The sequence below is a fragment of the Orbicella faveolata genome, unplaced genomic scaffold (genome assembly GCF_042242905.1).
Source record: "Orbicella faveolata isolate gen_17 unplaced genomic scaffold, um_ofav_v1 contig_26, whole genome shotgun sequence".
Classification (NCBI taxonomy): Eukaryota; Metazoa; Cnidaria; class Anthozoa; order Scleractinia; family Merulinidae; genus Orbicella; species Orbicella faveolata.
The window spans coordinates 8094280-8108245 of NW_028301554.1; the positions used below are offsets into that span (position 1 = coordinate 8094280).

At 40.5% G+C, this 13966-nt stretch overlaps 1 protein-coding gene, 1 long non-coding RNA gene and 1 pseudogene across 2 annotated transcripts; all 3 read left to right on the forward strand.

Moving 5' to 3' along the window:
• Positions 1 to 593: 593 nt before the first annotated feature.
• On the forward strand, positions 594 to 2459 carry LOC149107989 (adenosine receptor A3-like). Its single transcript, XM_089295531.1, has one exon. The coding sequence runs from the start codon at positions 769 to 771 to the stop codon at positions 1828 to 1830; it is 1062 nt and encodes a 353-aa protein (XP_089151657.1). The 5' UTR covers positions 594 to 768; the 3' UTR covers positions 1831 to 2459.
• Positions 2460 to 10543: 8084 nt separating this feature from the next.
• Positions 10544 to 11932, forward strand: LOC149107990 (octopamine receptor beta-2R-like; annotated as a pseudogene).
• A 349-nt stretch (positions 11933 to 12281) lies between these two features.
• LOC149107991 (uncharacterized) lies at positions 12282 to 13476 on the forward strand. Its single transcript, XR_016208996.1, has 3 exons — positions 12282 to 12554; positions 12902 to 13203; positions 13410 to 13476. It is a non-coding gene; the product is annotated as an uncharacterized LOC149107991 (long non-coding RNA).
• The last annotated feature ends 490 nt before the right edge of the window (positions 13477 to 13966 follow it).

Here is a 13966-nt window from a genome sequence, read left to right on the forward strand (position 1 = left end):
CTTAGGAACGCGCGCCACCGCGCGCATGAATCGGTTAATGGGCCCTTAATGTACAGCTAGTTGCGCTTTGACAAAGACAAATATTAATTAACGACTTGTCAAGGAAAGCCAAAATGGCGGCAAAACAACCCTTCCGAAGACATTTTACATCGTGTAAACTACGACGTTAAAAGAATTAAAAACGTTTAAACCCTTTAAAGTATTAAGAACGCGTGGCAAGAAACCAAAACGACCACCAACACCTCCCTCAGAGGATGAAAGAGAAAATCATTTTGTCGCAAATCCGACAATATTGTTTCCGAATAGTTTAGGGCAGGTGAAGGGAAGATTTACTTTAAAACTACAATAAGAAGTAAGGAGTTTTAAATGGTTCTAAAGGCAATGAGAAGCTGTATCAACGAAACAACAATCACACGAGGCTCTGCGGCTGCCGCACGCGATAGAACGCGTCAAATGTTGAATAACAATGCCAATTTCATTCAAAACATAGTAAATGGCTTTTGCCCAAAAATAAATCATCTCGGACATGACAAAAAATCCGCCATAAATGAAATTTGGAGCAATTTCCATGAATAACTTAACAATAATTTAGGTGAGTAAGTGAATTTAGGTCGAACGTGCATTTAGGTCGACCAGCTGCCAATAGCGCTTTTTCAGTATAACTTACTTGAAACATATAAAGCAGACCACATTTGCCTTTAACAGCTTCTCGTGGCTCGTTACAGAATTACGATATATTTGTTCCCGTATTGGCGATTTCGAGGCTTGATGAGTCAAACAAAAATGAATGTTACATCGGGAGCTAATATTACTTCGAACAACGCCTCTGGCTCCGAAATGATTGTTCATTCCAAGGCAGAAGGCATTGCATGGTGTAGCGCGTTCATTTTGACGACTTTGCTTGTTGTGGCTGGAAACCTTCTCACTATTGTACTGTTTGCTGCGAACAAAAGTCTTCGTAGAAAAAGTTTGTTTCTTGTCATCAATATGGCGTTTGCTGACCTGATGCTAGGAACACTATCAATGCCTGGCTACATCTTCTTCATCGGAGAGTACAATTTTCAACTGTGGACGGCACGCATGTCTTCATCTTTGGATTACGCCCATGATCTGGTCGATACGTTTTTTATGCATGCTTCATTAATTTCCGCAGCGATGATATCAGGTGAGAGATTGTATGCTATTGCGTGGCCACTCAGATATAAGCGATTACTGTCAACGAAAAACTACTGCGCTATTATTTCCATGTGTTGGATACTAACAATTCTTGTAACTGCATTTGAAATAACACTGGGTCACTTAACTTCTCCGGAATATGAGAATTATGCTTGGATGTCTTTCGGTTTGATTATAACGTTCGTTATTTGTGGTTGTAACATCAGTATTTGGAGAAAGTTTCAGAACGCAGAACTTACTTTCCAAGCACAGAACCGGGCAGCGCGAAACAGACGTTTAACAAAAACCTTGTTGTTTGTATCTGTTCTCGCGCTCCTCTCATGGCTGCCTTTAATTATCATGGATGCTTTAGAAGTTATTTTTGAGGTCACAATTCCTGCAGGTAATTTTTATTACGTAGTAACCCTTCTGAATTATTCGAACTCTTTTCTCAATCCAGTTGTGTATGGATTAAGAATTCCCGAGTTTAGACGGGCAATGGCTATTTGCTGTTTTAAGAGGAAACTGGCGGTCAATGTCAAAAATACTGAACCAAGATGTAGACACAATTTCAGTTTAACCTCGGATAGAGGGCTGAAAACACCACGAATGCCGAGTCATAGTCATCGACGAACGTCCTTGGAAGTGGAATCTAGACAGGATACTTCACTGTGATGAAAAACTGCCTTTGCGTCTTGTGTATTAACTCAAAAGACGTAATTAAGGGTGCGTTGTGTCACGCCCACGAAAATAACTTTTGCTTCGTTTGTTCTTAAGAGTCCCTGTCCATAAATATGGAAAATAACTCGGCAAGGGTCAAAAATTCGATTTCGCTCATATTCCTATGGTAGATAGCCTAGGGCATCACAAAAACTACTGGATAGTTTTTTTTTGGCAAAATGGCCCATTATTGACTTAGCGCGATAATGGGTTTTATGCTGAGGCGGGGCCTTATCTTATCTTACGGTACAAGCTGCAGAGGTAGATAGCCGTTAATGGGCTAGACACCACACGCAGAGCAAGCTTTAAATTCGTGTGCTCTGCTAACCCTCTCCTCTTTTTCTGCCAGCGCCGATCGCGATAGCTGTTTAGCCTTAGAAGCGTACTTTACTTTCTTTCGTCGGCCCTCCACCATCCCCTGAGCTCCTCCTCTGCTCTTGCTATCTCTTACTGGGCTGGCTGTTTTTCGCCCCAACTTTATTCACTGAATCAAATATAGCGATGTTTAATTGATTAATTTGACACCTTAGCATTTGAATGGTTTGAAATAAACGCCACGTGAGTGGCCAAATTAATCCAAACAAGTGTTTCAGTGATTCAGTGGTTTCTGGCCGCATGCACGACCGCGATTATAACCATTTCATTATAGTCTTTTGTGCGCTGGGTTTATAAATAGGCGTCGCTCTCGGCATAAATATCCTTTTATTTCAAAGAAATATGCACATTACCAAATTCCGTTAAAATCGTCATTTGACGCACCATTTTATTAAACAAGTTTGAGAGCCTCGCATGCAAAACCACATCGTTCTTCCGTCCTTAAAACACTCAAATATTTTTGTGCGATGTTTAAATGTGTACTGGGTTGATTTTACGGAATGTTGCGGTTTTTGTTGGGTGCAAAATAATTAAATTTCGTAGACATGTATTTCATTCACTTTAAAGTACTTCGTAAAAATAATCGATTTTCACCACGTGCGAAACCTTCAAATGGATTAAGCTTCTGGTGGTTGAATCGCAGAAGGATAGTCTACAGATTCCTGTAAAACTTTCTCTGGGCAAATGATTGTGAGCGACGCGAGAGCTTTTCAAAGTACGTTAAAAATGCAGACATTTGACTATCCGTCGTCAAATTTCAATTTATGGGTTAGACATATTTTACCACGCGCCTCATGTCTTGAGCTATATTAAGTTGAAATAGACACATGGACGTGTCCGCTTAATAGGGGTTGGCCGCTTAATAGAGGTTGGTGTACCTTGAATAATTTTTCACCATCGGGTTATGAATTCTTAGTAAACATGTTAATTAAAGACAATCGTGATAGACGTCATTCTCGGAGACCCATGGGCAGTTAGTGGGGGCGGGGAAAAAGTCTAAACGGGTCTTCGCCCGAACTTTTTTCTCACCCGTTTAGACTTTTCCCTGCTCCCACTAAACTGCCCATGGGTCTGCGAGGATGACGTCTATAATGATTGTTTTGAATTAACTCCGTGTTGACAAAGAAATTTATAACCCGATAGTGACAAAATGTTCAAGGTACACCAACCTCTATTAAACGGCCAACCCATATTAAGCGGCCACCTCCCATTTCCCCGAGGGTATCTAACTGTATTATACGTAAACCAAAAATAATTGCACAGCGCGAAAAGACCTAGGTACGAGTTTAGCGTTACAGTATTTACGCAGGGCGTGTAGGTAGCGGTGGTCCAGTAAAAGATGACAACACGGGCAATGGTTAACTATTCATTCTTTTCATTGCTTAATTTAATGTCTTCCTACTCAACAAGATTGCGTGCTCCGTGTAGTTCCAAGCCTTACGGAGCCTTACGTATTGGGATAGAAACTGTCCTACCCCTACCCCCTAAAACAGGATGACAGCATTGCGTGATGAACAAACAAGGAACCGCTGCAACAAACGATTCAAGCAGCAATAGATCAAACGATGACTAAACCTAATATTTTGGTGTAGTGCAAAGCAAGCAACTATGTACAAATCACTTAGCCGTTTTTGACTTAGATGCAGTGGTGATCATATGTGTCGAAAGAGGGTCATAGATTCATGGTATTCGACCATTAAATAAGTTGACAGTTGGCGATGTACATCGGACGTTGTGTAAACAACTTGAGCAAACTTCTGCTTTACGTGCGACGAATGGTGACAGAAACACGTCAAATCGGCTTTTGGACCTGCCTTTTACAGCAAATAAGTTTAGACCATTTCGAAATTATCAGCTCCGTGTCTATTTAAGAAATGGTAAACGCCATAGCGTGCACTATTGAGTTATGGATGCACGCGGGAGGCTGCTAAGCACGAAAGAAGCGTAAGAGTCGCACGAGGCGATAGCCGAGCGCGACTCTAGCTTCTTGAGTGCTTAGCAAACCTCCCAAGTGCATCCATAACTCAATAGTGCACGCTATGGCCTTTATCATTTGTTTTATAACATAACATTGAGACATTGGAACAACAGAAGTCCTTTTATTGAGGTACATCACAAAAAAATGTTCGTGAAGTCTTACATGACGACAGAAAACAAGCGCGCGAAAATTCATTCATGACAACCGACTGCACACCAGTAACTCGATAAAGTTTCATCTTCAGAAAACTGTTAAGACAGTTTCGCATTTCTGACAGAAGGACGTTGGCCATTACTTTGGAAAAACGTCTGTCAAAAGATTTGCTTTGTAAACATTAGCACACACGTCAGCAGCGTACACCCACGGGCAAATAGTAGACGCTAAATTAACCAATCAGAGCGCGCGCTTTACTTTAGTTATGCTATAATTCAACTTAATATAGCTCAAGACATGTGGCGCGTGCTAAAATATGTCCAACCAGAAGCATATCACCTAGGTGATATGCTTCTGGTCCAACCCATAAATTGAAATTTGACGACGGATGGTCAAATGTCTGCATTTTTAACGTACTTTGAAAAGCTCTCGCGTCGCTCACAATCATTTGCCCAGAGAAAGTTTTACAGGAATCTGTAGACCATCTTTCTGCGATTCAACCACCAGAAGCTTAATCCATTTGAGGGTTTCGCACATGGTGAAAATCGATTATTTTTACGAAGTACTTTAAAGTGAATGAAATACATGTCTACGAAATTTAATTATTTTGTAGCCAACAAAAACCGCAACATTCCGTAAAATCAACCCAGTACACATTTAAACATTGCACAAAAATATTTGAGTGTTTTAAAGACGGAAGAACGATGTGGTTTTGCATGCGAGGCTCTCAAACTTGTTTAATAAAATGGTGCGTCAAATGACGATTTTAACGGAATTTGGTAATGTGCATATTTCTTTGAAATAAAAGGATATTTTGCCAAAAAAACTATCCAGTAGTTTTTGTGATGCTCTAGCCTATATGCCATAGGAATATGAGCGAAATCGAATTTTAGACCCTCGCCGCGAAATTAAGAATTTGTCTGATTTTTACAGGCAACCACTCTTAAATATCAGGGACAATGTAAAATATGGAAGGGGAAATTGTAACAGAATGATATTAACATACATGTGGCTGGAAATGGACTCAATAATATTTCAATTTTGCACACAGAGGGTTTTTCAAGTGAGTTGAAACAGATGCCATCTGGTTACTCTGTCTCTTAATATTAATGATTTTCTCGTCTTATTGTCTTCTGGCGATCGTGAAATTTTACCACATTATTTATCGATAGATATCTTTTCCCGCGCTCCATCAAACCTTTTGAGCTTTCTGTAGAATTTACACTTTTAACTGCTTTAAGAAGAGCTTTCACAAGAATCCGAAAATTTCACTAAGCTTTCTTAGCAAATGTCAATACATTTACCTTAATTAATGTACAGTTAGTTGCACTTTGACAAAGACGAATATTAATTAACGACTGGTCCGAGGGATGTAGAACACTTATTAAAAATTGGCTTTTAAGCGTTTTATTTATTAAGCCGTCCCCCTTTTTTTCTCTGTTTAGCGTCGTCCGACCGACCCAGAAGTTACGCAGAAGACAATGAAGGCAATAACACATTATTTCAAACAATTGTCACTTTAATCTGAAACAGAAGCAATTTTTTGCCTTACAGATTTTTAGCTTTTTCCCTGTTCTCGTTTGATTTTAACAACGACGTCGACTTTTTCCTTCCTCTATTGCCGCGATGTTGACTTTGTAACCAGTCTGGTAACCACACTTTGTTGCTTCCAGGCTCCACGGATATTATGCTGAGGTACCGTACCTCCTAGCTCCAGACTCCTTTTCCAATTTTAATTCTGTTTTTTTTCCTTTTACGACCGACCGACCCAAAATCAGAAAACGCATTCAACAATAAACGAAAAAAAGGGGGGGGGGGGGATGGCCTTATCAACTGCGAGGCGATTTTGAAGTTTATTTCCGAAGAAATATGCCCTGATTGAACGAAAACCCAGAAAAGTTGAATAATAACTCCAGAAAAACTAATTTATCATGTGCATGTCACACTACTTTTCCTTTCAGGAAAAAAAAAATTATTGGTTCAAGAAGCTAGAGGTTCCCTCGGCTACCGTCTCGAGCAAACCCTTCGCGTCTCTCTCCAAACTTGCATCAAAGCTCGATAGAGCACATTAAGGCATGAAGCAGTTGTTAAATGGTTTCTACCGTTTTTACTCCAAGAGGCTGAACAAAGTGATTTTAAAATACTTTATTTAAATTTGACGTCTTGTTCCTATTGCAGTTTTCCATTTCATTAATCCTTTGTGATCGGAACTGCCAGCGTACAAGCAGGTGGTTTACAGTTGGTGAGCAATATCAACGCTAAAATGCTTGGATTACCCGTTTTGGACAAAATCCTGGAGTAATATACTTAGTTGTGTTGAATTGAGAAAGTTTACCCGATCTAAATTTCACAAATGTAGCTTTTTTCTGGCCGATAGTTGTAAGCTAATATAGTCTTAAAATAATGAACACCTGTTAAGGTCATTCCACTGAAATAGAACCTGCACTGAGATTTTTGTGAAACTTTGCCTATTGATTGTTTATATTATAGGAACTTAAATTTTGAAATAAAAATGAGGGGTCCCCATGTTCGTCTAGGAGCAATAGCACCTTGTTTATACCCATATAAATCCTTATAATAGCACCATGATTGTAGTCACGATTGTTTGCTAAATTCAAGTTTCCGACGATTGCTTTTTGTTCTACACTGAGAATTGGTCCATATTTATTTTACACAGAGAAATTTATTACTCAACTCAAAACAGAAAAAAATGATAGGTCACCATACTCGTTTGCGAGAAAATGACGATTTACCTCTATGGCAAGGTCCAGCTCCAAACAAAAAGCCGCCATTTTTTAATGCGCGCGCTAATCACACGTGAAATTATGCGCAGTAGGAATGCGCAATGCAATACTGGGGAATGACCTTAAAACGCATGGCCTTTAACGCGCCTTATCTCGAAAACGAGCGCGGTGACCCCCCATTTTTTTGTGGCTTTTTTGCAAAAGTTGAACTCCACCTTACTTCATGATAAATTTTAAAAACGTCTGTCCCTGGGAACATAGTGGGCGCGAATGTCCTCAAGAAGACCTCCTAAAGGTGTTTTTGCGTAGTGTCCACGTGATCAATGTCATGTGGACACGAGGTATATGCGGGCCATCGCTAAATTCCTGTGTAACCATTCTTTGCTTTCCTAATGTAAGATTCCTGTGAAGGGCGGTTTCTGGAAACTCTCGGGTTACAATCAGTTTTGTTTATGAAAGACCGGCATTAAACGTTGACTTAACGGCAGTTTGTGCTCCTGATTTTGGAAACCACGCTGTACGTGACAGATTCAAGGCACTCAATTTATTCCTTTTTTAACGGGGACTGGTATGCAGACTCGATCAGTTGTGATGTTTTTAGTGTTTTGTTTTGTTTCCGAGCCCGCGGATCACACAACCCACTCGCGATTTAATCAATGTTTGGTATGGGTCGCACTTTGGAAATCTTTGCAAGAATTTGTTTACTTTGCGGTGGAAATCTCTCATCGCGCGCCTTTGCCTAGTGCGACCGCAGGTTTTTCGCTTTAGCAAAAACTTTGCGAATCGGCAAAACGTCAAAGACACCGTAGTGCTTTGGTGGGGCAGGCAGATTTTCGAAAAGTCGAGCCAAACAATGGGAATCACAGCGGTAACTGTCAACGCTTGTCAGCGTAACATGAACAACGATACGCGCAGGAAGTTCAGTTCTAGTTCGCGGTCTTTCATCATGAACGGACGAGGCTATTATTATAATCCCGCACAATTTCGAGGTTTTCAAGGTTTTTACGGCGATAGCATGGAATACCCGCAGTATGTTCCCGTCTACCATGATATGACTGGAAGGGGAACGCAGCCGAGCACTTCACATGCGAGCATTGCGCAGGAAAACACTCTACCGGACAGGTCCATGCAAGCAAGCGCTTCACAAGCGTCTTCGTCTTCGTCTTCCCAATCGTCTCCTGATCATGAACCCGTTGATACTGGAAAACGATCTTATGAAAGATGGTCAGATAACAAAGAAAAAATGCTAATCAACCTGTGGGCCGAGAATTTCGATCGTATCAACAGCAGTCAAGCCCGCAAAGCTTGGGATGACATCGCCAAGCAAATAGATTTGAAATTTGGTACTGACAATTATCTCTCACTACTGCGACCCTCCGTTTCTGTCTAAAAGTTTTCCTTTCCGGTTGCGGTTTTCAATTTTTGTGTTTTTTCAGCCGGCAAAGATGAAAACTTTTCCCAAGTACGACCCATACCTTTATTTTACTTTGATCAATATCTCACTTTAATATATGGCTGTGTCTCACAAGGACTGGGAACCACCGAATTCACGGATTTTATTGGCTGAAATCGATATTGAAAGCGGTCTAGATTTTCCCATCTAGACCGACATCTCGACCGGTTACATTTTGCGGAGAAAAAGTTGCAAACTAAAATGCAAAACTATTGACTATTTTCTTCCAATAATATTTATTTATGGAGGTGCAAAAAAGCCTGATGAGAAAAAAGTAAAGAGGACGAGCAAACTTTGGCAGAATTATTTCAAGTTCAGCTCATCGCCGTTCGCAAGCAGACTGACAGTTAGTACAAACCAGTTACATTAAACGAAATTTTTCTTCTTTACCATATAATAAACATGTTATTAACCGAGCTTAGTCGATCTGTATGGGAGACTCTTGATCTCGGTCGTGTGCACAGACTTCACTGTGTTCGGTCTGTACTCAAAACCTCGGCCATGATTCTCCCATACAGACCTCCTGCTCGGTTAATAAGAGTTAAATATATTCCAACATGGGTCAGATCAGGGCATCAGGCCAGATCGAATTAATTCATGATGATACCTGAAGTGTAACGCTTGTATTGGGAGCAAGCGAACGAATCACCTGGATCCGAGAGATTATGACCCTTGCTCAGAACTGATTCGCTCTGACTGTTTTTTTTTATTCTTCTGTTATCAGTATCATTTCTATCCATGAAATAAAGCAAGTAACAGCAGATAAAAGCTTTAACACAGGACAAAATATCAAGAATCCGTAAACGGAAACGTGATAGAAATATGTGAAACCGTTGCGGAAATACGACGGTTAACACGCGTTTCCGCTAGCGGTTTGGTGACGTTTACTCGTGTTTCCGTTGCTGCGGTCACAGCGGAACCGTACCACGTTTTTACATGTTTCCGTCAGGTTTCTGTTGAAGGAAATAAGTGATTCCGCAAGCGTAACTTTATGTTAACATGTGCGGAAACTCTTGGTAACGTTCCGGAAATCTGAATTTTTTAGATTTCCGTCGACGTAATCAGACCTAAACGTTTACGGAAATACAAGGTTATGTTCCGGAAACACGTTTATGCCTTGTTTCCGTTGACGTAAAAAAAGAAATGTCGACAAAATACTAGGCTACTTTCACGAAACAAGTTTTTCTCTTGTTTCTGCTGACGCATTCAGACCTAAAGTCACTAGGATTCCTCTGGACTATAAACCTTCACCTGCCTTTAGATCCGTATTTAAAAATTAACTTAAAAGCGAACTTCAAGTTCGAAGGCATCGTTCTTCTCTCAAAAGCCACTCAAACTAATCGAAACTAAAAGCTTAGCCGAAGTCGAGTTTGTGATTGAGAGCTGTCGCTTAGTAAGCCAATAAAATTATTTCAAATATTCTAATAAGGATTGTGATTGGCTCATTTTAGCGTGCTTAATCAGAGAACAGTGCACGGGTGACGCCACTTTTGTTCGTTTGGAAAATAAAGTTTGGTTTGAAAATTCAGCCAAATGCGTGGGGAAATTATTAGATTTTTTATCATAAAACAAATAAAGAAGCCTCGACTGTGGTCTGTTCTAGATCTGTTGTAAAGCACTTAGGAAGCGGTAGAGCACTCGACTTCGTCTCGTGTTTTCCCCTACACTTCTTTCGTGCTCTACCGCTTCCTGCGTGCTTTACAACAGAACAGAGCACAGTCGAGGCCTCTTTATTTGTTAATTTAGGTGAGTAGGTGCATTTAGGTCGACCAGCTGCCAATAGCGCTTTTTCAGTATAAATTAAGTGAAACAAATAAAGCAGACCACATTTGCTTCTAATAGCTTCTCGTGGCTCATTACAAAATTACGATATACAGTATTTGTTCCCACATTGGCGATTTCGAGGCTTGATGAGTCAAACGAAAATGAATATCACATCGGGAGCTAATATTACTTCTAACAACGCTTCTGGCTCCGAAATGATTGTTTATTCCAAGGCAGAAGGCATTGCATGGTGTTGCGCGTTCATTTTGACGACTTTGCTTGTTGTGGCTGGAAACCTTCTCACTATTGTCCTGTTTGCTGCAAACAAAAGTCTTCGTAGAAAAAGCTTGTTTCTTGTCATCAATATGGCGTTTGCTGACCTGATGCTAGGAACACTATCAATGCCTGGCTACATCTTCTTCATCGGAGAGTACAATTTTCAGCTGTGGACGGGACACATGTCTTCATCTTTGGATTACGCCCATGATCTGGTCGATACGTTTTTTATGCATGCTTCGTTAATTTCCGCAGCGATGATTTCTGGTGAGAGATTTTACGCTATAGCGTCGCCACACAGATATAAGCGATCACCGTCAACGAGAAACTACTGCGCCATTATTTCGATGTCTTGGATACTTACAATTCTTGTAACTGCATTTGAAATAACACTGGGTCACTTAACTTCTCCGGAATATGAGAATTATGCTTGGATGTCTTTCGGTTTGATAATAACGTTCGTTATTTGTAGTTGTAACATCAGTATTTGGAGAAAGTTTCAGAACGCAGAACTTACTTTCCAAGCACAGAACCGGGCAGCACGAAACAGACGTTTACCAAAAACCTTGTTGTTTGTATCTGTTCTCGCGCTTCTCTCGTGGCTGCCCTTAATTATCATGGATGCTTTAGAAGTTATTTTTGAGGTCACAATTCCTGCAGGTAATTTTTATTACGTAGTAACCCTTCTGAATTATTCGAACTCTTTTCTCAATCCAGTTGTGTATGGATTAAGAATATCCGAGTTTAGACGGGCAATGGCTATTTTCTGTTTTAAGAGGAAACTGGCGGTCAATATCAAAAATACTGAACGAAGATGTAGACACAGTTCCAGTTGAACCTCGGATACACGGCTGAAAACACTACGAATGACGAGTCATAGTCATCGACGAACGTCCTTGGAAGTGGAATCTACACAGGATACTTCACTGTGATGAAAAACTGCCTTTGCGTCTTGTGTATTAACTCAAAACACGTAATTAAGGGTGCGTTGTGTCACGCCCACGACAATAACGTTTGCTCCATTTGTTCTTAAATATCAGGGACAATGTAAAATATGGAGGGAGAAACTATAACAGAATGATATTAACATACATGTGGCTGAAAATGGACTCAATAATATTTCAATTTTGAACACAGGCTTTTTTTAAGTGGGTTGAAACAGATGCCATCTGGTTACTCTATGTCTTGTAATATTAATGATTGTCTCGTCTTAATTGTCTTCTGGCGATCGTGAAATTTTACCGCATTATGGCATGGTTATAAGACAGACAATTAGAAAGATGCAAGTGCTGCTGTCACGTGTGTGGAACAAAGAAAGACATCATGTTTATTCTGACTTATAATTTCATTCATTTGCAATGGAATACCGATGAAGGAAAGTTGGTTAGAAATCTACAAAGTTCCTAAAGATGCTTGGGTGAAGGAGGTAGAAACCACAGTGGCCACTATGGGAGCTCGTTCTAGGAAACCTACAATGGTTGAATCAACAGCACCAGTGAGCTCATTTTTAAACAAATTCCTGTTCATGTTTTGCTAAAAGTGCACTTAACTTAAGTAAATAAAGATGGTGAATTTTAAGCTCGGTAATGAAATGTGAAAAGTGAACTGATCAACATGGCATGAGCGTGGGACAAAGAAAAAATATGAGTCCGTGACAGGAATCGAACCCTTGACCTCCCAAACACTGGGCGGGTGCTCTATCCATAGAGCGCCTGCCTGGTTAATAGAGCGCCCACCCGGTGTTTGGGAGGTCATGGGTTCGATTCCTGTCGGGGACTGAGGTTTTTTCTTTGTCCCACGCTCGTGTCATGTTGATCAGTTCACTTTGCGCTCAACGTATTTGTACTCTTGCAACTCTCAGGATCTAGACGATTCTGCAGCTGTACCAGACCAGCTTCTAAAATCCTCTGAAGAGCAAGATCCAGCTACTGGAACTGTAAGTTACACTCTCCAAATTATGTGGAAATTTGTTAGTTACAAAAATCATACAAAAAGTAGCTTGGTGATCTAGTATGGAGCAGTAACAACTAAGCATAAATTTTCTGCTTGACTGCTATGAAAATATTTCTCGGAGATCTATCTGAAAATGTAAGAATTTTGTTCAAAACTGCATCCTTTGTTGATGAACAGACTAGACTAAACCTGACTTAGCGTCCACTTGGCAAACCACCTGAGCCTTAAGACAGATGTGACAGTCCACACTAACCTGATAAGAACTTATTTGTACACTGTAACCAGCCAAGCCTTTCAATCAGTGCTAATGTATTCTATGTTTTCTGTTAGTCTCCACCAGGGTCAAGACCAAGCTCTGCTCAGGCTGGTCAGAACCAGCCTGGCCTTTCAGCAGTCTCGTTCACTAAGCCTACAGCAGTACTACGTGTGCGACCCCCTGCTCCAGTTGGCCCTTGTGCAGCCACTAACTGCTCTGCAGCTTTAAAAGCCACTGATTCAGAGGGAAATGTCATTGGGAGTGGTTCTAATCATGTGTTGATGTCGCAGTTTTTTGACAGCTGCGATAAAACAATCCGTCAGCTTCACAAGAACGAACTGCAGTATCTGAATAAAAATGACGAGGATCTGACAAGGTCACTAGCCACTTCAGACCCTTGAATTCTCCTCACATGATATCATGAAATCTTATTACTGAAGGCATCATGGCATAATGCTACATACATAAATGTACCACTATTACTAATTCTTCCATTATCCTCATTCTTTGAAGTTTCATGCAGTCTTAGATGTTACCGGTAGTTACTGTATATTTAATTTGTGCATTCTACTTCTATTAAAGCTTTCCTAAAATACATTTCTTAACACCTGGGAGGTTAGTTCCATCAGGATTAGAGTCTGCACCTGGTGAGTAGAATCAGACTGTCAGGCTGTACTGATCAGGGAGGCAGTAACAATAGCGGCAAGAGCCCTTGGCCCCTCTACCGGGTTTCGTCCTCCTGGTGCATGAATGTCACCTCCATTCTGAAGCCCTATCCATCTCAGACTTGCCTTCAAGCTGGTAATCACTAACATAACAGTGAAATGAAGAGCTTTTACCAAAGGTTTCTATTGGGTAACAGTTGATGTGGGGCAAAGCCTAGAACAAACTATCAAAGTTATAGTCTCATTAGAGCATAGCCCATCAACCAACTGTTCAAATCAGGAAAGAAATAGATTGGTTTTCTTTAGATCAAATTTTCCAGGAAAGCAAACAGTTGAAGCCATCATCAACACTTGACAAGCTTCTGCTGCCAGACATCTATCCACTGTCAGACTACCAAGTGTAGCCAATCCGATTGTGTGTTTAAATCTTGATAAAAGTTGTAGGGTTGTAAAGGATTATTTATTTCGGGATCT

Bases quoted from the DNA above. Each gene is read 5' to 3' on its own strand.
- LOC149107989 (XM_089295531.1), top strand. From the start codon at position 769: ATGAGTCAAACAAAAATGAATGTTACATCGGGAGCTAATATTACTTCG.